The 25,615-nt window shown below is 38.6% G+C and overlaps 1 protein-coding gene across 4 annotated transcripts in view; it reads left to right on the plus strand.

Moving 5' to 3' along the window:
• Positions 1–1,620: 1,620 nt before the first annotated feature.
• Positions 1,621–25,615, plus strand: part of rel (v-rel avian reticuloendotheliosis viral oncogene homolog) — a 60,396-nt gene continuing 36,401 nt past the window's right edge. Inside the window, exons 1-5 of one of the 4 annotated variants that reach the window (XM_072580990.1) lie at positions 1,621–1,894; positions 4,662–4,703; positions 4,837–4,973; positions 6,634–6,782; positions 22,533–22,624. In XM_072580990.1, the coding sequence (XP_072437091.1) occupies positions 1,888–1,894; positions 4,662–4,703; positions 4,837–4,973; positions 6,634–6,782; positions 22,533–22,624 (427 nt within the window). In that variant the 5' untranslated portion in view covers positions 1,621–1,887. Of the gene's footprint in view, positions 1,895–2,319; positions 2,396–3,241; positions 3,267–4,661; positions 4,704–4,836; positions 4,974–6,633; positions 6,783–22,532; positions 22,625–25,615 lie in introns of those variants that run through there. The other 3 variants (XM_072580991.1, XM_072580988.1, XM_072580989.1) reach the window with 3 other exon arrangements.

The following is a 25,615-nucleotide window of genomic DNA, read 5'->3' on the forward strand; positions in this document are numbered from 1 at the left end:
TAGCTTCGAAATCGACGTTTCGGGCAAAAGCCCTTCAACAGGAATAAAGGCAGTGAGCCTGAAGCGTGGAGAGATCTTGTAGAGAGAGGAGGAAAACTTCTTCAAGGCAGGCATCCTTGCAAGAGGAAGAAGTTTTCCTCCTCTCTCTACAAGATCTCTCCACGCTTCAGGCTCACTGCCTTTATTCCTGATGAAGGGCTTTTGCCTGAAACGTCGATTTCAAAGCTACTTGGATGCTGCCTGAACTGCTGTGCTCTTCCAGCACCACTAATCCAGATTCTGCAGGAATATGTCAATGGGAATGAAAGTTACAAAAGAACAAATACTTATTTACTATGTCCACAAACCTCTCTCATACAGAAATAAATAGGATGTTTGTCTCTTCTACCATTTTATTTTTAATTTGTTTAGAATCCTCTTTACTATTTCCCTTTGGTATTCTTCCACTCTTTCTTCATACTTTGTCTCAGTCATTTTAATGATTTTTGCTTTGCCTCAATATTTTCCGTAGCCTGCTTAATTTTCCATTGTTTTTAGTCCTTGATTTATCAAGTCTCATGTTAAAGTTCCTTCTGCATCCAAAGAACTTTGATATAATTCTTTTACTTCTTGTCAAAATATCCTAAGCATTTTCTGACTGAATACTTCTAATTGTTTGTTGACTACTTAATCTGACAAATTTTCCTTTTAATTTATTTCCTTGTCTCTTGCATTAACTATATGTCTCATCATCAACACACAGCAATGCCAATGTAACATGTGAAAAGAACAGAGAAAAAGGCTAGCAGTCTAGTCCAAGAGAGAGAATGTCAGCTCAAGCAGACCTGTTAGCCCATTGTTGAATGAGTTAAAATTAACAATTTCCCATATTTCTAACTTATTATGATAATATCTGAGGACCAAGGGATTGTCTTTTTTTTGGCAGTGACATCTGTCTAAATGTGGTAGAATGGCTACTCTATGATTACTCTCCTATTCTTTATATGTGTATATAGAATATACATGTATACACATTACTGTAGAACAACAGGATCCTATTTCCTAGCCTGTTATCAAATCTTGACTTTCCCACAAATTTTACTTCTGCACTGTCTTTAACCCCAAAGTCTACCTCCCCCCACTTCAATACTACCCTTGTGTAACATATGTAACAGATCTGAACTGTCTTACTGAACTGATTTCCATTTACCATGGCCTTATTTCTTAACCCTTTGCCTTCTGAGAATGCCAGCTTCTCCAGTCCTAATTGTTTTCTTTTCAACATAAACACAGAGTCACTGTGCATATCAATTCTGCACCAGGATAGTGTCCACATGCTTATTACTAATCTCCATCCATCACTATCACAAAAGCAAAATATAGTGGTTGCTGATCTGAAATAATATTACATAATGTTGGAATCCAGGTTAGCCAGAAAGGCCATAGACCTGAAATATTATTTGTTTCTCTGTTAACGGATGCTGCCAGACATTTTGAATATTTCCAGGACTTTCAATTTTGACTCCATCCTACAATGACGTCCTCTGTTCAGCCGAGAGAGTCCTCTTATTTTGAATCACTTTCCTTTAATTCCAATTACTATAGGAAATCATATGTACTTCGGCTTTGCGTGTCTTTGTGGAACTTCGTAATTCTGCTTCTTTATTTGTGACCTATACATAACCATGAGGCGAACAAAACGTTCTCATTCTTTATTGGACACAGCCTGATAACCAGTAACATTGCGATTTGCATTACGGAGTTTCTGCGGAGGGGGGAAATTCCCTGCCAAAATTTATTACAATCTCACAGTGACTTTTCCAGTTTTGTCACCAGTACGTTTAAGAGCGAGGACATCAGTTACATGTCGGAATAATTCTTTTGGTTATAAAAGCGAGATAAACAGCCATGGATGGTGAGTTGTTATTAATCAAGTATTGAGATAGGTATGTTTTGAGCTGATGAAAATAAACCGAAATGCGCTCAATTATTAGCGCCATGAATCCAGATTATTTTCAGATTTCCAGCGTCAGCGCACTTTTTTTGTGTCAGTGGCAGAGATACGTTTGGCCATTTCAGAGTACTTTTATTTCTGAACCTCTTTTCGTGAGGATAAAAATTCGAAGGGTTACGTTGCTCGTGAGGTTTTTTTAAAAAAAATTAGACTATTTATTCATTTTCAATTTCGAAGTAATCATTCAGATAAAAACGTTTTTCGAGATCACATTGATCCATTGCGTTTGACTTTTTTTTGCTCTGACATTATAATGTTTTGACTTCCGCTCTGGCGTCTGTTTTTGGTTGAGGAAGTCTGTACAAACTTTGAGCGAATGTTGTGAAGCGGCCGGAGGCAGACGGCTCATAGGAGACCGTCACAAAAGTGAGCCGCCATTAATGCCTTTTAATGTCACAAACAGTAGGTAGAAAGTTGACTTTATTGGTACATTTTTCAGTGTTAAATTTGTGGGTCGAGACGTTATTTATCATTCCGATCCCAGGAATCGATAACTGCCCCACATTTCTGTGGCAGTTCGTGAGAGTATAGTCAAGTTATGTTGACTGTAAAGTCGCTGCATTACTTCCTAACTCAATGAACAAGTTTCTAATGAAAGTAAAATGTGAATTGAAAGAGACAGCTATGTTGCCATCCATAAAAATGTCTGAAACTATCGATGAGATATTTGGCGAAACTATCGTGGGCGGTACTGAGAACCAAGCGACCAAAAAACTACCCTTTAGACCACCAACTTAAATCTGGGGAAAGTGGGCGTAGCCTTATTCTGAAGAATGAAAGACTACCCAGTAGACATGGGGGCAGTTGGTGCAATTTATTGACAGACTGTAATGGGACATTCCTAAAGAAATTAGTGCTGTGATTATATATTCGTTGAAATAGCATTGATCCCGAGTGCTTATCATTTTAAAGTTACAGAATTCTAGCTGATGGGTCAGTAAAGTTTCATCAAATCAAAGGGGAAATTATTTTTTACTTTGCTCCACAAAATGGAGCACTTTCATCGGCTTCTACCAGTCAGCTTGGATTGTATTGATAGTAGATGCATGCAGCGCCATTCCCCGAATGAGGGTAGGAAACGGAAGACAGCCATTGACTATTCATTATTTTAAATTAATTGGAACCCGTCTGTTTACATCCAGCTAGGACTAGTGATCGGCTTCCCAACCACTTCCCTGGCTACATTAGAGGCAACCATTAGTCGGCGCTGAAGTACAGGACATTTGATCTATTTTCCACCGTCAAAGTAGTGGGATGGTCGTGATGATAGCAGGTGCCCGAGCGCTGCATTTGACATTCCAGTACACCCACTGAGTTCTAATGTTACTGCTTATCTGAAATATGCTCAGTAAGACAGCCTAGTTCATCTCCTCTCGCAGAGTTAAAGCGAGACTTAGCTTCTGCACTACACTGCTGACTGTTGATATCATACGTCAAATGGGTTTTGATTCTGTTGTTTGAACTGATGGCCGATGCCTTGACTTGCTGGGCATGGGGTACTAATGTACAAAAAGATGCATTTTCCTTCTGCTTGCAAGGTTAATTTACTGATAACTGTACAAATGTATACCCTCTTTGGGAATCAGTATTGAGAATAATTTACTTTGTTAAATATTTGTACAGTTTGACATTAGATAACTGATAAGTTATTTTAAAAATACTTTTGCAGTTACCAATGGATAGTAACTCATGCCCAGTAAAACTAGGAGTCAACAGTAGTTTCTAAGTAAAACTGTGAAATATACCAAGTGAAACCAAATCTGCATGTCACTATCAACAGTGTCATTTTTATGAAGTAAAACTAACTATCAATAACAATGCTCATAGTGACGCGTATTGTCTGAAAACCATTTACGATTGAGGGACTCGAGTCTATAGCGAGTCTTATATTATCTGCTGACTGTCTGCTTAAGCTACTGCATCCCACTGTGTAACTTAATATTTGGTCCACTATATAACTTCTAACATAGTTTGCCATTTTACTCCTTAAGATATGTTGAAAATTTCACTGAACGGGCGAATAGAAGAGCAAGCCACTTTGTTTGCTTGAGTGGTCTGCACAAAATAACATTCTTTAACTATGACTAAAAAGTAGTCTTTTGTTTTAAAGGATGAAATTTTGTAGAGGCCAGGTATAACCAACCAGCTGTTTTTTGTAAAATGTTTTTCTAACTTGATCAATTATTGAATATTCAAATATATTACACAACCACAATGTGATGATCTTGCTGAATAGGTTGAGTTCAGTTTGTGAAAAAGAATCTACAAAGTTATATTTCCAGTGTATGTAAAATACCTTTTATAAAAAAACGGCATGAGGGAAATTATTTTTGTTTTTAGTGGGTGCAGTTAGCAGGACCTGCTTCACTTCTGGTTCAATGCACGCCCACCATTGAGTTGTGGGTGTAACTTAAATGACCTTTACTTTTATACATGTGTAGTTTCCTGGTGACCTCATCGGAGGGCAACACCAACTCTCAGTTTAGGTCTTCAATACCTTCATCTAACCGCACATTTTAATTTGCTTACATAGAAATATTTTCATCCTTTAGAAAATCTAATCTTAACTCAGCCTTATTAGGAACTGCTAGCTTTTCTTAAGTAGGGAGTTTTTTTTAACTTAATTGATAAATAAGCAATGCTTACTCATGGAATCCTAATTTTACAGTGCGAAGTCACCTGCCTGCTATGTCAAGGCTTGCCCTTCAAGGTAAGAGACTTCTCTACATTTTCATCTAGACACCTTTATATCTCTATGTTGTCCATCAATTTGTGTGACTGATGTGTTACAGTGCCCTTTACTGTCATTGCATGTTGCTTTAATTGTTTTATTTAAATTTTAGGGGAGCCTTCTGTCGAAATTGTTGAGCAGCCCAAGCAACGTGGTATGCGTTTCCGATATAAGTGTGAAGGACGATCAGCTGGCAGCATTCCTGGGGAGAACAGCACAGATAACAATAGAACATATCCTTCAATACAGGTATAATATTATAAATAAGTGGAGGTTTTAAGCTTTCTGTGAAAGTACATTGTATTTCTTGCAAAATCCTTTTGAAGTGATTTAAAAACGGCATGTAAATATCAATGGGAATGAAAGTTTTCTTTAATGCAAAAGAAAATCCTATTTCTATGTCACAAGATTTCAGAAGTTTTGTGAACAGTTTCCTCTTAATCAATTTTTAATCAAAAAGCATGAATGAAGTAGCTCTCAACAAAAGAAGTGCCTTTTACTCTGTGATGCAGAACATGGTACTTTACTGCTGTGTAATTTGCTTTTAAGTAGAATAACCTGTAAATCACAATAATCTGTATCGAACATCTTGCTGGATGTTTCTGCCTAATTCAATTGGGAATAGGAACTCATTATTACAGGCAGGTTTCACTCAGTTTGGACATAATGCCCTTTATAATTATGATGTGCTATACAATCACACCCTTTATTGATTGTGGTAATTCATCTGCTTGTCAAAAGCAACACTTAAATATGTTGGGGAAATAAATGAACTTATCATAATTATTTGTTTATTGTTATGAATTTGAAAGAAAAACATAATGAAACAAACTAAGATGCCAAAATTATCATCACTTGGTGTTCCCAGTGAGCTTAACCAAGTGATGCACTTGGCTTTCAGCAACACCTCTTTAATCTATTCAGTGCACTCTGAAATCTCTCACTGTTCTTGATGCCTTGCTCAGTTTCTTGCTACTTTTGGTAATTAATTTAGAGCCAGTCTCCTCCAGGTTAGTTTTGAGAAAATATACTTTTAAATTTGGTGTGAATGAAATTGTAGGTAGCTGGTATGCTATAACCTATTAAAAATGAACAAATTTGTCTTTGAGGAACCATAATCATCTCGGAGCCAGACCTCTTAACATTATATTCACAATACAGGCATGTATATGCAAATGTTTCTACTTTAATAAAATTAAACTATTATATGATTTAGATTCCCTATGTCCAACAAGTCCACACCGACCCTCCAAAGAGTAACCCACCTAGACCCATTCCCCTACCCTATATTTACCTCTGACTAATGCACCTAACAATTTAGCATGGCCAATTCACCTAGCCTGCATATCTTTAGATTGTGGGAGGAAACTGGAGCACCCAGAGGAAACCCATGCAGACACAGGGAGAATGTGCAAATTCCATACAGACAGTCACCCAAGACAGGAATCAAACTGCGGTTCCTGCCGCTGTGAGGCAGTGTGCTAAGTACTGTGTGCTGCCCATGTTACGTTAAACTTTGTAACAAATCTATCAAAATTAACATTGAATTTCAAGGAAGTAGGGTATACCAATTATTTTTTCCCAGCTGTGTCAGCATTCAAAGGAGAAAAAAGTATTTTAGAATCAGACTAAAATCTACCCTCTCCAGGAATGGACAACATTCCAGTATATCAGCTGTGCTCATGTTACTCTCTCTGTACCATGTTGTCCCTCATATAGTACCATTTATATGAATGGGTCTGTTTACCAGGTAGAGATCTTTTGAGTTAGATTTAGCAAGCTTGAGTAATGAAAAGACAATATTTAAACAAAATGCTATACACTGAGTAAATTTGTTTACATATTTTTAAAGTTTGCTTTCTTTTTATAACTACTTGGTTCTGATCTGTGTGTTCTTTTAACCATGCAGGTTGCTAACTATTTTGGAAGAGGGAGAGTTTTAGTCACTTTAGTTACAAAAATGGAGCCCTTCAAGCCCCATCCACATGACTTGGTTGGGAAAGACTGTAAAGATGGGTTCTATGAAGCTGATTTTGGCCCAGATCGTAGAATTATTTGGTAGGTATTCAAGTTTAAGCTGACACATTTCATTTCTGTGTCATTTTGTTTTAAAAGTGAAATATACATAGACATTGGTTTGATTTTTGCTTCATGGCTTGGTGCTCTACTCAATTAGTTGAGGCATCATATTTTAGGTTGCCATCAACAGCAAAACAACTTGCATTTAGGTAGCACATTTAATGTAGTAAAATGTGTAACCAAACAAAAATTAACAGTGAGCCACATAAAGGAGAAATTAGGGCAGGTGATTAAAAGGTTCAGTGAAAAAGATTAATGTTTTGGTAATGAAAACACGGAGGTTTGGGGAGGGAATTCCAGAGCTTAGCATCTAAACAGCTGAAGATAATGGGGTGGACAAAGTGGAGGGATACATAAGAGGCCAGAGTTTGAAGAATGAAAATTTCTCAAGGTCCGGAGAGAAGTTGCAGAATTAAAGGAATGAGGCCGTGGAAGGATTTGAACACAAAGGTGAGAAGTTTTAAAGTAAGTAGCTGTTAGACTAAGTAAATGGAATGTAAGGTAGTGCAGTTATGACAGTTGTTAAGTTCATGGAGATGGAGGATAGAAAACTAGAGGCCACAAGTGAAATCTGAAGGTATTAAAAGCGTTGATGGGAGCAAATATTAGTCAACCGATAAATTTGTCAAATATCAAATAGTGTTAAAGGTTTAGATGGAGAGGAATTTGTTAAGTGCGTACAAGATAATTTTCTGTTTCAGTATGTGGATATACCTATGAGAGAAGGTGGAAAACGTGACCTACTCTTGGGAAATAAGGCAGGGCAGGTGACTGAGGTGTCAGTGGGGGGGCACTTTGGGGCCAGTGATCATAATTCTATTTGTTTTAAAAAAGTGATGGAAAAGGTTAGACCAGATCTAGAAGTTGAAGTTCTAAATTGGAGAAAGGCAAATTTTGACGGTATTAGGCAAGAACTTTCGAAAGCTGATTGGAGGCAGATGTTCGCAGGTAAAGTGACGGCTGGAAAATGGGAAGCCTTCAGAAATTAGATAACGAGAATCCAGAGAAAGTATATTCCTGTCAGGGTGAAAGGAAAGGCTGGTAGGTATAGGGAATGCTGGGTGACTACAGAAATTGAGGGTTTGGTTAAGAAAAAGAAGGAAGCATATGTGAGGTATAGACAGGATAGATCGAGTTAATCCTTAGAGTATGAAGGGAATAGGAGTATACTTAAGAAGGAAATCAGGGGCCATGAGATAGCTTTGGCAAATAGAATTAAAGAGATTCCAAAGGGTTTTTACAAATACGTTAAGGGTAACTAGGGAGTGAATAGGGCCCCTCAAAGATCAGCAAGGCAGCCTTTGTGTGGAGCTGCAGAAAATGGGTGAGATACTAAATGAATATTTTGCATCAGTGGAAAAGGATATGAAACATATAGACTGTAGGGAAATAGATGGTGACATCTTGCAAAATGTCCAGATTACAGAGGAGGAAGTGCTGGATGTCTTGAAATGGGTAAAGGTGGATAAATCCCCAGGACCTGACCAGGTCTACCTGAGAACTCTGTGGGAAGCTCGAGAAGTGATTGCTGGGCCTCTTGCTGAGATATTTGTATCATCGATAGTCACAGGTGAGGTGCAGGAAGACTGGAGGTTGATGGTAAGGGCAAGCCAGTGAACTATAGAACGGTGAGCCTGACCTCGGTGATGGGCAAGTTGTTGGAGGGAATCCTGAGGGACAGGATGTACATGTATTTGGAAAGGCAAGGACTGATTAGGGATAGTCAACATGGCTTTGTGCGTTGGAAATCATATCTCACAAACTTGTTTGAGTTTTTTGAAGAAGTAACAAAGAATATTGATGAGGTCAGAGCAGTAGATGTGATCTATATGGACTTCAGTAAGGCATTCGATAAGGTTCCCCATGGGAGACTGTTTAGCAAGGTTAGATCTCATGGAATACAGAGAGAATTAGCCATTTGGATACAAAACTGGCTCAAAGGTAGAAGACAGAGGAGGCCTGTGACCAATGGAGTGCCACAAGGATCGGTGCTGCGTCCTCTACTTTTTGTCATTTACATAAATGATTTTGATGTGAGCATAAGAGGTGCAGTTAGTAAGTTTGCAGATGACACCAAAATTGGAGGTGTAGTGGACAGCGAAGAGGGGTTACCTCCGATTACAACAGGGTGTGGACCAGATGGGCCAATGGGCTGAGAAGTGGCAGATGGTGTTTAATTCAGATAAATGAGAGGTGCTGCATTTTGGGAAAGCAAATCTTAGCAGGACCTATACATTTAATGGTAAGGCCCTAGGGAGTGTTGCAGAACAAAGAGACCTTGGAGTGCAGGTTCATAGCTCTTTGAAAGTGGAGTCGCAGGTAGATAGGATAGTGAAGAAGGTTTGGTATGCTTTCCTCTATTGGTCAGAGTATTGAGTACAGGAGTTGGGAGGTCATGTTCCGGGTGTACAGGACATTGGTTGGGCCACTGTTGGAATATTGCGTGCAATTCTGGTCTCCTTCCTATCGGAAGGATGTTGTGAAACTTGAAAGGGTTCAGAAAAGATTTATGAAGATGTTGCCAAGGTTGGAGGATTTGAGCTATAGGGAGAGGCTGAACAGGCTGGGGCTGTTTTCCCTGGAGTGTTGGAGGCTGAAGGGTGACCTTATAGAGGTTTACAAAATTATGAGGGGCATGGATAGGGTAAATAGGCAAAGTCTTTTCCCTGGGGTGGGGGAGTCCAGAACTAGAGGGCATAAGTTTAGGGTGAGAGGGGAAAGATATATAAAAGAGACCTAAGGGGCAGAGGGTGGTATGTGTATGGAATGAGCTTCCAGAGGAAGTGGTGGAGGCTGGTACAATTGCAACATTTCAGAGGCATTTGGATGGGTATATGAATAGGAAGGGTTTGGAGGGATATGGGCCGGGTGCTGGCAGGTGGGACTAGATTGGGTTGGGATATTTGGTCGGCATGGACGGGTTGGACCGAAGGGTCTGTTTCTGTGCTGTACATCTCTATGACTCTGTCTATGTACCGTATCTCTTTAATACTATTTGTTATTTAGTGAAGCAAAATTCTAATAATACTTATAAAGTTATAGAGATATACAACACAGAAACAAACCCATCAGTCCAACTTGTCCATGCTGACCAGGTATGCTAAATAAATCTAGTCCCATTATTAGCACTGAACCCTTTCTATTCATATACACATTCAGATGCCTTTTAAATGTTCTAATTGTACCCCTGGTTCCTCTGGCACTTCACTCCAAATATGCACCACTCTCTGTGTAAAAGTTGCCCGTTAGGTCTCTTTTATATGTTTCCCCTTTCATTGTAAACCTATGCCACCCAATTTTGGATGTTCCCACCCTGCGAAAAAGAATTGCCTATTTACCCTACCCACACCCCTCATGATTTCGTAAACCTCTATAAGGTCACCCCCTCAGCCTCTGATGCTCCATGGAAATGGCCCCAGCCTATTCAGCCTCTCCCCATAACTCAAACCCTCCAACCCTGGCAACATCCTCGTAAATCTTTTATGAATCCTTTCAATTTCACAGCATCCTATCTCCACAATAAATTATTTTGCCTTATTGTGGTTATGGAGGATATTTAGCCTAAGTATCTGCTATAGGTTGATAGTTAAAACCCTTGAACATCTCAGTGCAAGCATAACATGATATGAAATAAATAGTGTAAGCTTTTAAAGTAGGAAACGTGACTGTGAGTTAACTTTAACATTGTCTATCAGTGATGGGTTGTCTGGATTTAATTTGATGTACTTCGCTTGTTTTCCTTTGACCAGTTAATGAGAATCAGCATTGATATTTCAATTTTTTGTTCATGGGAAGACATTTAGCATATTGTCCTTTTGGATCTCGTTTCTTGATTTAAAACCTCCCAAACTAATTGACAAGAAGGTTTCTTTCTGGACATTAGAGTTCTTTTTAGAAAAGGGGCAGTCTCAACCCACTTCTCAGCATTATCCACTGGTTCCAGTTTGGCATTATTGTTTACTATGACTTAGTAGCAAGCTCCCTGCTGAATCAGTAGCTTCTAGGTTCAAACTTCACTCCAGAGATTTCAACACTTCATGCTATAACTGTTATCAGTACCATACTTGGAGTGTGTTGTGATGTCATTGTGCCATCTTCCAGATGAATGCTTATTTTGAAAGTCTTGTCTCTTAATGGACGTTAACAATTTTAAAAAAGTGGAATTGTGTGGGTATCCCAATCAACATTTATCCTCAAATGCAGTCCTAAAACAGATTATTTATTAATTTATTGCACTGCTGTTTCTTCAAGATTTTCTATACTTGCCAGATTCTAATGGTCACTCTTTTTCAAGTGTGCTTCATTGTCCCAAAACATTCTAGCCACTCTTGAGGTTGCAATCTTGTTTTTTTTTCTCTCCCTTAAGTTGTCGGTTTACCTGAGGTGACATAAAAATGGCTAATGTGGGAGTTTGCAGCATTTTATGATGTTGCGCAATATGCTGTCATGAAGTTTTGAGTTTGAGCTTCTCTCCTTCTGTTTATAGCCAATATCTATTCATGTTTCTAGATGGATAACACTTAGAAATGGGAACTTTGGCAAATTTAATCTGCTCAATTTGTTCAAACAGACCTACTGAACTCATGTAGGCATTGTGATTTTTAATAGTTGTATTCACAGTGTAATTGGATAAATACATGAAGATTAGAGAATTGCAGGGCTTCGAGGAAAGAAGAAAGAAATGGGTATAACAAACTTGCCCTTTGAAAGAAGTCAGTGCAGACTTAATGGGCAGAGCAGCCTGTGTTTGTGTTCTGTAATTCCATGATGTATTATTGTGATTGCAAAATTACCATCACAGTTAATGTGAAGAAATGCCTTACAAATCAGTAACCACGTAGAAATTATATATACAGATCCAGACTGTTTTGATACCTGATGAATACTCTGACAAATGACGACAGAATAAATTGAGTATGTCATTGCATTCATCATACCTTCTGCTTTAATGATTTGCGAAGTGCATAATTTTGTTTTAAAATCCAACCTCCCAATCTTGTTGTGTACTGATAGGGTATGACCACTGGGTATCTTTCAGTATTTACTCATTCTTCAAGGGAAACCTAATGGATCTCTTAATATGATAATACTAATTATTTGTGCCTTTATTGTACAAAACTAGGTCTTAAATACCTTTGCTCCTACTTGGTTCCACAATATATTGCTCCAGGAAACAACCAGTAAAACATTCTGTAAGCCCATTGTCCAGATAACCATTTCCAATTTGATTGGTCCACGATGTATGATGATCCTGTGAATATTATAGTCGCCAAATTATTATATTGTCTTTATTATAAACTGGTCTTTTTTTTCTAATTGCAGTGATATAACTAGTTATAGTCTGGAAATTACTCACACCACAATTTTTAGCTTTAATTTCTGATATGCTTAATATCTGCCTCAGATTATTTATTTTCCAGGTTCTGTATTTGAATTTGTGCCCTCATTCCTCAATACACCCAGCAGAATTTCAATCCTATATCTACCCATGTAATTTGATCTCACGTGTGCTAAAACAACTGCATATACACATCCCTCACCATCACCACTGAATTGCTTGCCACAAGAAAATGTACTACACCCTGGCAACAGGAATGCAACATATCCTTTGGCAGTTGAGAACAGTACCAATTACCCTGACCAAAGTGTCACACATCAGTGTTGCATTCTTTTATGCATGCACCTGCTTGAATAGTGTTTGCTTCTTCGATCTTTGTTCTTTTTCTCCTGGTAACTGTGAAAGGCAGCGACCCCTCCATCACTACATTTCCATAGCTGCCTGATGTGCAGTGGGAACGCAGTGCCATAGTGTTATTGTCACTGGACTGGCAATTCCCTGGAGAATCCCATAGTGGCAGATTTGAAATTTGAATTTTGTAGAATTTGTCAACAAAATAAAGTCTGATTGTGACCAATTAGCCACTGTAAACTGTTAATAAAATCCATCTGCTTCACTAATGTACTTTAGGAAAAGAAATTTGCTCTCCATGCTCATATAGAAAACTGACAATGTGGATAAAGGCCATTCGCCCCATCAAATCTGCACTGATCCACTGAACAACATCCCACCCAGACCTAGCCCCTTGACCCGATCCCCATAACCGTGCACACACCGTGGAAATTACACCTAGCTTGTAAATCCCTGGCCACTACAGGGCACTTTAGCATTGCCAATCCACCTAATCTGCACATCTTTGAGCCTCATCTGGCCTATATGTGACTCCACATCTGCCACAGTGGGGTTAACTCTTAATTGCCTGAGGAAATGGCTTTGTGAGCTACATTTTAAGGGCAATGAGGGCTCACATTCCATGTAAGAATTTTTTTAAAAATCCTCCTGTCCCTGACCATTGACTAACTCTAAAGGTCATCTCCCCACAAGAGTGTAAGTGCCTTCCAAAACAAAGTGAAACCCATCCAAATACTTCACAATGTCTGTGTGCAGTTCAGAATGCATCTCAGCAACTCTGGGCCAAAACTGCTCAAACTTCATACACTTAGTGCTGGGAGTATGGTTGCCTGGCAAAATGTTCCATGTACTCCCACGTGTTGCAATAATGACACCTTCCCTGTTCTGCTATTAGAGTCTAACCTTCTTTATTTGATTAGTTAATTAATTTAATGCTAAGCTAATAGCAAATTACCTTCTCCTAACTTAGAGGCAAAAGTTACCATGTTAGCTAATGAAGTTAAAACAAATAGAAACAAAATGCAGGACAGAGTCTGTTCTAGTGGCACAGTGGTAAGGTGTCTCATGATATATCTGAGCAGGATTAAAAATTACTAAAAAGCAGGACCTCCTTCCTGTGATACACCTAAATTCCCATCTGGATTCTATTCAAAAAGCATTCTGATCCTGGATCACTCCGTAGTAGTGAGCACTATCAATTTGTATAAAGAGTGTGCCTAGAAAGTGTGGGCAGCACAGTAACCCAGTTGTTAGCTTACTACCTCATAGTGCCAGGGACCTGTGTTCAAGTCCAGCCTCAGGAGACTGTGCAAACTTCATACAGACAGTCTCCCTGTGTCTGCATGAATTTCCTTCAGGTGCTCCAGATTCCTCCCACAATCTAAAGATTTGCAGGATAGGTGAATTAGCCCATACTAAATTGCCCATAGTGTCCAGGAACGTGTAGGTTAAATGGATTAGTCATAATAAAAATGGGGTGATGGGATACAGTCGGGGTGGGTCTAGGGTGGGATGCTCTTTGGAGAGTTGGTGTGAACTGGATGAGCTGAATGGCCTCCTTCTGCACTGTAAGGGTTCAATGGTTCAGTCATCCTTGCTAAATCATCTGCTATTGTTTACTTCAAAGTTAATTAAAATTTATCCTGGCAACCATTTTCAGTTGATGACAGCAACCATTGTCAGGTCATTTCTGTTACAAAGTATTTTGACCAAGCAGGAGATTTTGAAGTTCTGACTCTGAACTTCAAATTGTTAGACTGAGTTACAGCTTGAGGAAGAGATAACAGAAATAACTTATTTGAACCAAATACCCAATTTAGCACATGCTTCATGAAGTACCATGTTCCTGGATCACATTTTATGGAGTGAAAAGTTGTTCTTCTCTCATGACAGTTTTTCATGTTCCTCTCAGCATACAGACATATGTTTTAGTTTAGTATTCCATTGAAAAGATGTTTCATCCAGGCCAGAAGTCCCTCATTGCCTGTTGAAGTTTCAGCCTAGAATATATATAGCTATCACCTACAATCATCATGGTCAAAAGAAAGAATGCTTCTGTTAAGGGGTAGTGATGTTGGGAAATGCCCAAATTCAATTGGACCATCAGGACCAGTGACAAAGGGTGGGGTATTTCCCCATAGCTGTACTCATTCAGGCAAGCAGGGAGTATTCTATCATACTCCTGATTTGTGCCTTGTGGATAGTGGACAGACTTTGAGCAATCAGGAGGTGAGTTACTTGCTGTCGGAATCTTAGTCTCTGACCTGTTCTTGTAGCCATTGTATTTATATGGTAAGTCCAACTGAGTTTCTGTTCAATACTAGCCCCCAGGATGTTGATAATACCCAGGGTATTCATTGATGATGATGCTATTGAATGTCAAGGGGTGATGGTTAGATTCTCTTGCTGGCATTGGTCCTTGCCTGACATTTATGTGAATCAAATATCACTTGCACTTTTCAACCCAAACCTGGATATTGCCCAGATCTTCCTGCATTTAGACGTGGACTGCCTTAATATCTGAGCAGTCATGGATGGTGCTGTACCTTGTACAATCATCTGCAACATCCCACTTCTGACCTTATGATGGATGTAAGGTCATTGATGGAACCATTTTCGCACTGATTCCAGTTTTGCTGGGGCTTCTTAATGCCATGCTTGGTCAAGTATGCTCAAGGATAGTAGCACTCCCTTCACCTCTGGAATTCAGCCTTTTTTTTTGTCCATGTTTGAATCAAGGTTGCAATGAGGTCAGAACTGAGTGACCTTGATAGTTCCCAAACTGTGGATCATAGAGCAGGTTATTGGTGGGCACTTTTGAACACATCTTCCATAACTTTACTGATGATTGAGAGTAGATTGATGGGATGATAATTGGCCAGGTTGGATTTATCCAGATATGTGTACAGGATATACCTGGGCAATTTTCACATTGTCAGATAGCTGCCAGTGTTGTAGCTCTACTAAAGCAGTTTGACAAGGGAACAGCAAATACTGGAGCCCAAGATTTCAGTAGTATTGCTGGAATATAGTCAGGGCTCATTGTCTTTGCAATATCCAGTCTTCCTCTTATGTTGTGGAGTGAATTGAACTGGCTGAATCTGTGATTCTAGGGCCTTTGGATAAGGTCAAGAGGAATGGTTTCTTACTACTTTGCATTAAATTTCATCTGCCACTTGCCCATCTATTCCACTAACCTACCAATTTGGGATTAAAAATGGGAATTTACACTTAGAGGCAGGTGGCAAGGATTAAATACCAAATTAATACTTTACATCTGTATTGACTAAGGAAGATGATGCTGTGTGGTTATGGTGAGAAAGCAGATAGTTCAGACACTCTTGAGGGTTTAAAATTGAAGTTCTGCACCATCCTGTACAGCATTCATAATCCTTCAAGGTTTGTATTATCTGCAAACTTTGAAATTATGCCCTGTACGTCATAGTTTTGGTCAAATGAAAGGGTCCTAGTACTGAGTCCTTTGGAATGCCATCTCAAGTTTCCTCACCATTCCGGTTAAACAGGCTGACCTGTCTTGCTGAGCTTATCTTCACACCCTTTTATTGAACATGACTCTAATCCTCTAGCACTGCTCCTCAGTCTAAGGAAGAATGGAAAATTATGGCTAGCACCTCTATTTCCAATTCCTCTTCCTTCTATTTCTCTGGAAATATCTCATCCAGTCCTGATTTTTTTTATCAATTTCAACTGAGACAATCTTTCCAATACTACCTCTTCATTAATTTTAAACCCTTCAAGTGTCTGAACTATCTGCTTTCTCACCACAACCACACAGCATCATCTTCCTTGGTCAATACAGATGTAATTTGGTACTTAATCCTTGCCACCTGCCTCCAAGTGTAAATTCCTATTTTTAATCCCAAATTGGCCCAATTCTTCGTTTTGCTATTTGTGTGCCAAGAGTAGACTTTTAAATTCCTGTATTATTCTGTTAGTTGCCTTCCTCATCTCCAACTTTCTTTTTCAATTCCCCTTAGAACATTCTGTATTCAATTTGGTTCTCTGATAACTGTCGTGAGCGCACTTTTTCTTCATTTAATCTCTATCTATTTTTCAACTAGAAGAACCATTTGTTGTTTGTTTTATGTGTATTCCATTTGTACCTTGATTGTATCAGAAACACATTTCCTTCAAAAATTGCCCATTGCTTAGCTACGGTTTTTCCTGCCAATCTTAGATTCCAATTTATTAGGTAAGAACCATTCCTACCCCATTGAATATTCCCCTACTCACAGTTGAACCACTTGGCCCACTCAATTCCTAAGCTCTAGGACTGGCATTGCCTGTTTTCTCATTGGACTTGCTATTCAGCTGGAAAAAATATTTCTGAATGTACTCTTGTCCCTCACTGCCACTTTGCACAGTTATTCTCTGAATCTCTATTTGGATCAAGTCTGTAATTCTGCTATATCCAGGAATACTTAATAGCCAATCCCACCCTTCTTTGAGTCATGGACCCATTGTAGCCACAACATTACACATAACTGTCTACATACCCTTTGTATGCATTATTGCTTGATTTATAAAATTTGTTTGGAATATTTATTTTATGCTGGCTTATATTTTAGCATTGTGGACTTAATTGCTATGAAGACCATTAATACAAGATGTCAGGTGAAGGTGTCGTGACTTGGAATTGGGTTGCATTCTCTAGTTCTGCATTTGGATAGCTTGATTGTGGATAACATGGAAATTGAACGTGTTGCTTGCCTTGTACATGTATTCTGCATCCTTTTTCAGTTGGTTGTCATACAGCTGGTGGCAAGGGCCTTTATTTCATGTTGACCATGTTCTGTAGCGTGCAGCAACAAGATTACACTAGCTTTGGCTTGTGCTGTGCTGAGTACTGCAGATCTCCTGCAGAGCAATTCAGGCAGCTGAAGTGTTATTTCATCATGCTATTGGTTTGGTCACATTGCAGCTTGGCCTTTATTTGTGTACATTCTGCCCAAATATGTGTGAGTTATACATTGACATCATGGGACAGACGATCAATGGATAACCTTTGTCATCCAATAGCTTGGTTTATCCTGTTCACTTAAATGCAGGATCAGACTGCTATCCGAATGAAAGCATCATGACTGTTAGAGGTAGTCTTTGCTCATTGTCTTTTTTGTCCTTTCTACCTGGGCGGCACGGTGGCACAGTGGTTAGCACTGCTGCCTCACAGCGCCAGAGACCCAGGTTCAATTCCCGCCTCAGGCGACTGACTGTGTGGAGTTTGCACATTCTTCCTGTGCCTGCTTGGGTTTCCTCCAGGTGCTCCGGTTTCCTCCCACAGTCCAAAGACCTGCAGGTCAGGTGAATTGGCCATGCTAAATTGCCCGTAGTGTTAGGTAAGGGGTAGATGTAGGGGTATGGGTGGGTTGCGCTTCGGCGGGGCGGTGTGGACTTGTTGGGCCGAAGGGCCTGTTTCCACACTGGAAGTAATCTAATCTAATCCACCTAAAGCAGAATTTGTAAAAACGTGTAAAGCTCTTTTCGGATATATTTTATAAAGTATGTATCGTCAAATCACACTGTTTATGTGACCATATTTTGCAAACTTGCTTATGTGCAAAATATACTTTATCACTCCCCCACCAAGAGTCTAATATTTGCTTATCGAAGATAATAAAGAAGAAAATTTAAAAGGCTACTTGCTTTATGAAATAGAGTGCGGGCTTTGCTTACTTTTTGTACTGCGCTTATATTTCATGCCGCAAATGCACTGTTTTTCATTTCGTCCTTGTTTGAAATAACCACTTGACCCTTTCAAGGAGAGTGTCCCTCACAAATGCACAACTTTACTTGAATTTCCTTTCTTTTGTATTCTTCCCTCTACTGTATTCTCAATTTAAAGATGTGCCTATTGACACACACCTTTGAGATTCCTGCTATTTATTCTCATTGAATACATTTTTAGTGTGGATCCACCATTTGTTTGCATCTAGTCTATAATAATATGTTTTGTTAGTTTCTTTTGAGAATAACAGATGTAGAGATAATATTTTTGTTCTAAACATTAATATTTTCAATGCTGCCTAACCTGCTGTATATTCCCTAGATTTTCTCTTTTTATTGTATCTCTGGCAACATTATCTATTTCCAAAGTCATTATGGACAATATGTTATTTTTAGTGCATCGATGAATATCTTCACAACAAATTCCTGTGTTCTATTTCTTTGTGGCATTAAAAGAGCACACATAAATTTGGTGTAAGTGCATTGAAATCGCACAAAAAATAGCACATAACAATTTAACTGTTTATTTCTTTAAATGAAAAGTTTTTCACTCCGAGTACTCCTTGACAGCTGGGCTTGTTTACAACACAACTATTGTATTGTTTTGAAAGAACTGGAATGTGAATGATTGATTTGCAGAGGAGGGGAACTTTTATAACTATAAACATTGCTGTTTTATAAATTTGCTTCTGAAATGATTCAGAACTTCACTTGATACAATTAATCCAGTGTTGCATTTCTTTAATGTAATTTATTTTTAAAATTTCCAATTTATATCTCAAGTTTAGTTACAAAGGGAATACTTCAGTTTTCCTTTGTAGGAATTACTAGCCTCTCCATTGCAATGATTTATATTGTGTCTTCTAATACAAAATGTATTAGAACATTGCAAATTTTTATAAACAATTTGGTTTTCTAAATGTGAGTTTGTTACTTCTGTAGACAGATATCTGAATTTGCTCTGCATAACAGATCAAATGTAGTTGCAGCTCTGACACCTACGGAAATAGGAACTTCACACAGTTGGTTCAGGCATTTTACAAATCTAAATCTTAATTTATGTGCATGACATTATATTTTAACAAATTGATTATTCAATCATAACTAATAAATCTGATTAATGGTACTTGATTCTGAATTGTATAGCTTATGTGTTTAGTTCCAATTGAAAATACAATTCGAATAGACCTAACAGTTATGAAGTTTCTATCGGAACAGTCACTGAAAAATGAATAAAGAAATGAGTAAAGGACTTTGTGACCCTTACTGTGTGTGTTCACTGCGTACAGAAAAAAAAATCTTAATTGTGTATTCAAGCAAAGCGTGGGGCTGATTGGATAAAACAAGGAGATCTTTTTGTGGAGATAATGAACCACAGCTGAGTAACTATTTTAATACTTTGCACAAGAGCAAATGATGCTGCCAGTTAACTGGAGAGGAGGAGGTGCAGGAGATATTGGATTGTACAAAAATGGATACATATGAATTGGCCAGTTCTCACAATAAAATGCCACCTAGTACAAATTGGATTCATCCAAGATTTTTAATGGAGCTAACTGGTGAAACCTTGCAGAGATTCTGGCTAAAGTCTTCTAATCCTCCTTGAAAATAGGGATGGTGTCAAGGTGTTAAAGATTGCAAATGTTACATTCCTGTTTTAAAAAGGGAACAGGATAAACAAGGCACCTACAGACCAGATAGGTCTAACCTTGAAGAAAAAATAACCCAGCTCAAAATAAATTAGCCTATATTTTTTCCAAATGCCAATAAATCAAAGTTTGCATGGATTTGTTAAAGGCAAATTGTGTTTAGTGATGTGACTGAGTGCTTTTAAGTAGTGGAGAGGGTTGGTGGTGTTGTGTTTGATGCAAGAACTTTGAAAAATATGATGTGTTAGAGTTGTTTGTAAAGGAAAATCCATGGACTTAAAGGAACAGTAGTGGTGTGAATCCAAGATTGACTGAATCTCAAAAAGCACTTCAGCAAAGAAGATATTGTTGCTCTCCTTCAAGTAGGGAGGTCTGGAGACTTTGATCAGTGTGTTAAAAATCATGAATGGGTTTTGATAATGTAAATAAGAATAAATTGTTTCCAGGATCAACTACCAAAAGGATGCAGATTTAAGTGATTTGGAATAGAACAAGTCTTTTTTTCACAGTCATTTATTATGATATGGAATGCAGTGACTAAAAGAATAGTAGGAAAAGATTCAATAAAACTTTTGAGAGAATTGAAAAATGCTTTTAAAATGATCAGACTGTGAAGAAAATGCAGGGAGTAGGATTCATTAAATAGCTCTACCAAAGAGCAAGCATACTTAGGGTAGGCCAATGGATTCTATCTTAGACTTATAGAATGATACTCAGAATATGGTTAGTCATGGTGAATTTTATAAACATTTTATTGTTTGATGTAGCCTTAATGGAGGTGTCCTTCAATTGCTTGATTCAAATATGGAATTTCCACTGTGTACGTTTCATGTTTGCATTTGCTGCAGTCTTCCCATTTAGTGACTTATTGTTTCATTACGAAACATCCAAATATGTGAAAATCGTGGAATTGTAAAATTATTATACCACAGAAGAATACCATTTATCCCATTTGAATCTGTCCTGGCTCTCCACAAGAGCAATTTAGCTAGTGCTATTATCTTGGCTACTCTTTGTCGCCCTGCAATTTTTTTTCTTTGAGATGCTTATTAAATTTGTGTTTGAAAGTCATGATTGAAACTACCTCCACTACACACTGAAGTATTATGTTCCAGATCTTAACCTGTTTTCAAAGGAATGTTTTCCTCGTGTTGCTTTCGGTTCTTTAGCCAATCACTTTAAACACGTGCCCTCTGGCTCCTGATGCTTCCACCAATGGGAGCAATTTCTCTTCATCTATTTTGTCTAGAGTCCTCATGACTTTGAACAATCTATCAAATTTTGTCTCAACCTTCGTTAAGGAGAATAGCCTGCCAACTTCAGCAATCTATTGATGTAACTAAAGTCCCTCATCTTGTAAATCTTCTCTTCATCATCTCCAGTCCCTTCACAGTCTTCCTGAAATGTGGTGGCCAGATTATTCTAATTTAGGTTGATCACCATAATTTCTTTTGTAACTTTTTTGTTTCCTTTTATAAAGCCCAGAATACTCTTCTACCTTTTAGCTATAGTCTCAACTTCTCTTGCTGCCTTAAATATCTTGCGCCCCACGTAAGTCTATTAGAGTTATACCCTTTATATTGTCTCTCCTCCTTCTACCAGAGGAACACTTTATATTTATATGCATTAAATTAGATCTGCCACATATGCAACCATTCTGCAGCCTTTCCACATAGTCTTGGTGTCTATCACTGTACTGTCCCTAGTTCCCAATACTTCCAAGTTTAATGTCAGTTATACATTTTGAAGTTACAGATAGTGCAGACATCTAATGAGATTCAGTGAATGTTGGGGATTTGGTTATTAGATTAAATGCTTGATTTTTCAAAAAATTTCCTTGAGTAATAATACAATTTGTTATATTGAAAACCACTGATAATTCTTGTAGTCTGGATTGAAAGCGCTAACAGCTCAATTTGAAGACTAGAGTATGCTCTCTATTTTAGTGTGAAAAATGTTAACCTTTCATTTTCCAAGACTTGTGCTTTGTAATGTAGACTTACATTTAGCAATGTAGTCAGCGATCATATTTTAATGAAATACAACATACTCATATTCTCTCTATGCAGTTTAATGGAGACAGTTTATTCTTAAGTGGTTTATATTTTGATAAGCAAATTATAGTTGGTTTAGTAACAAAATGGAAGTCGTAAAGACTATAATGTTAATTCCCCATATCACATTGTTATTCCCACCCAGCATTTTGAAAATATGTACTTCCTAGATGTTATTCATTATGCTGTGATGATGTCATGGTTTTTCCATGTGGGAAATGTAATGGGGAAGTCCCAAACATTGAACTACTGTGTTATGCAAATCAGTCAAGAAATGGACTCCCGCACAATTTTCCACAGCTTGTACCTCTGCTTGATATAGAAACCTAAGTAGCATTTATATTTCAAGAAGAGAAAGTTAAATGGAGTTTTGCTCTAGCTGAACTTTTTATCTAATAAGTGTTATTGTTTCCATTGAACACTCGTTTATTTGCCACAAAGTGATCTTTACTAAATTTGCATCTAATCATTCAGGCAACAAGCTAACAAATGATTTGGTTAAATTATTTTGTAAATTATCTCCCAGATGTGTACACAAATTAATTTGATAATTACTTTTATTACATTTGTTAAATTGCACCACAATTTTTAGTTTTCAGAACTTGGGAATTCAGTGTGCGAAGAAGAAAGAGGTGAAAGAGGCAATTCTACAAAGGATTCAGCGAAGCCTGAACCCCTTTAATGGTAAGGAATTTTCTCCTCTTTACCCTGCAACCATATGTATTGTTGAGGGGGGGGGGAGAAAGAAGACACAGTTACCAATGCTGCTCCAAATAGTTTATTATTATTTCAATTCCTTGCCGCTCAGGATATTTTCCAGGACTGTACATTGTTTGCTTGAAATTAGCTAAAGTTGATTCATGACCTATCATCTCTGGCCTAAACTCCATTTGTGGTATTCCTTGATTGAGCAATCAGTATGAAGAGGCAGTCATGTATTAATTTATTCTGAAGTCTTGGATTCGAGTCAAACCACAGCAGATGGTAGAATTTCAAATCAATAAAAAAATCTGGAATAAAATGTCTGACCATGAAACCATTTTAGATTGTTATAAAAATCCATTTAGGTCACAGATATTCTTTAGTATAGAAAACTGCCATCTTTACTTGTAAGAGACCCACAGCAAAGTGCCTGACTTTTAACTGCCCTCTGAAATGGTCTTGCAAGCCATTTCTTTGTATCAAGTGCTAAAAGCTCTCAAACAAAAGGGATGAAACTGGATGCAACATCTTACATCAACTGAGGCTCCAGAAATGACAGCAGCAAACTTGGCCCCATTAACCCTCATTAACCCTCATTAATGACATTGGGATTTAGTGCCCAAGTTGGGAGATTTATAATTGCAAACTGGTCAAGCAATAAAAAACCCTGATATAGTCTTACTAAAGGAATTGTACATGATCAACAATGTTCCAAGCAACACCATCACCACCCCACCTCACTGGTAGACACCAATCGACCCAAAAGAGATGGCGTCCCAGTGGTATACAGCCAAGAGGAAGTTGATCTGGAAAACCTTGACACTGACTCTCGGACCCATGATGTATCATGGCATCAGGCCAAATATAGGTATAGGATCTTTCTGTCGGTTACCAAATATGCTACGCAATCCAACCCAACTGCCCATCCTCCTCCAGACAGCAGGTTCAGTACTCGTCCATGTTGACCATGACTTGGAGGAAGCACTGAGGATTGCAAGGGCACTGAATGTACTGAGTGGGTGACTTCAATGTCTGTCACCAAGGGTGGCTCAGCAACACCACTACTAACAAAGCTGACCAAACAGTAAAGAACAGTGTTGTTGGACTGGGTCTTAGTAGGTGGGAACCAGTAAGTGGGACAAAACATAATTTACCTCACCTTCATCAATTTGCCTGCCACATGACTGCATCAGTAAGAGTGACCACCACACAGTCATTATAGAGATGACCTTTTGGCTTCGCATTGAGAATACACTCCATCATGTAGTGTGGCACTATCAATGGGTAAAATGGGATAGATTTTGAACAGTTGTAGCTCAAGACTGGGAGTCCATGAGGTGCTGTGAGTCATCAGCAACAGGATTGTACTTCAACATAATCTGCAAACTCACTGCCCAAAATCTCTTTCACTCTAACAGTGCTGTCAAGCCAGGGGGGGTTCAACCCTGGTTCAGTAAAGAGTGCAAGAGAGCATGCTAGGAACAGCCCAAGGCATATCCAAAAAAGGGGGTGTCAATCTGGTGAAACTACAAAACAGGACTACTTATGTGCCAAACTACAGAAGCAGCAAGTGATAGAGCTAAGTAATTCTACAGTATTCAGGTTTAGGCTCTGTATTTCTGCCACATTTATTCATGAGTCATGGTAGACAATTAAACAACTCGCTGGAGAATGAGGCTCTAAAAATATCCCAACTGGGGATGGGCACATCAGTGTAAAAGATAAAGATGAAGAATTTGCAAACATCTTCAGCCATAAGTGCCAAGTGACTCATTTCAGCCTTTGTCAGGATGCCAGCATCACTGATGCCAGTCTTCAGCCAATTCAGTGCATGCTGTGTGGCATCTATATCACTGGAGGTATTGGATACTTCAGAGGTCATGACAACATTCCCTGACAACATTCTTGCAATAGTTCTGATGATGATTAGTCCAGAACTTGCCATGACCCTAGCCAAGCTGTTACAGTACAGCCATAAAACTGGCATATGTACAGCAATGTAGAAAATTGCCCAGATATACCTGAACACTCAAAGCAGGAAAAATTCAACCTGGCTAACTACCATCCCATCAGTCTACTCTCAATCAACAGTAAAGTGATGGAAGTTGTCATCAAAGGGCGATCAAGCAGTACTTGCTTAGCAATAGCCTGCTCACCAATGCACATTTTGGTTCCAGCAGGACCATTCAACTCGTGACCTCTTTACAGTTTTGGTTCAAACCATAGATGAAGGAATTGAATTCCAGAGGTGAGGTGAGAGTGACTGCCTTTGACACCAAGGCCACATTTTACTGAGTGTGGCATCAAGATGCCTAAGCAAAATCAGGAGGGGTAAACTCTCCATTGGTTGGAGTCATACATGACACATAGGAAGATGGTTGTGCCTGTTGGAGATCAGTCATCTCAGGATACCTCTGTAGGCATTCGCCACAGTACTGTTCTAGGGCCACCCATCTTCAGCTGCATTCTTAATAACTTCTTCTCCATTTGTAAGAAATGGGGATATTTGCTCATTGCATAATGTTTAGTACCATTCACAATTCCTCAGATACTGAAGAAGTTCATGTCCAATTACAGCAAGAACTGGACAGTATCTAGGTTTGGGCTGACAAGTGACAAGCTGTATTCATACCACAGAAGTGTTATGCAGTGACTGTCTCCAACACGACATTCAATCATATAAACATCATCAAGTCATCCACAATCAGTATTCTGGGAGTTACCACTGACCAGAAACTGAATTGGACTTGAGTACAAATACTTTGGCTACAAGAAAAGGCAAGAATCCATAAGTTCTGCAGTGAATAAGTCACCTCCTGACTCCCCAAAACCTGCCCATCATCTACAAAGTGAGTAATATGAAGAAATAATCCACATTTGTCTGAATGAGTACAGCTCCAACAACACTGAAGAAGTTTGTCTCCATCTAGGGCAAGATTTGATTGGTGATAGAGGGACTAAATATTTGTGAAT

Source organism: Chiloscyllium punctatum, chromosome 11 (assembly GCF_047496795.1).
Source record: "Chiloscyllium punctatum isolate Juve2018m chromosome 11, sChiPun1.3, whole genome shotgun sequence".
Lineage (NCBI taxonomy): Eukaryota > Metazoa > Chordata > Chondrichthyes > Orectolobiformes > Hemiscylliidae > Chiloscyllium > Chiloscyllium punctatum.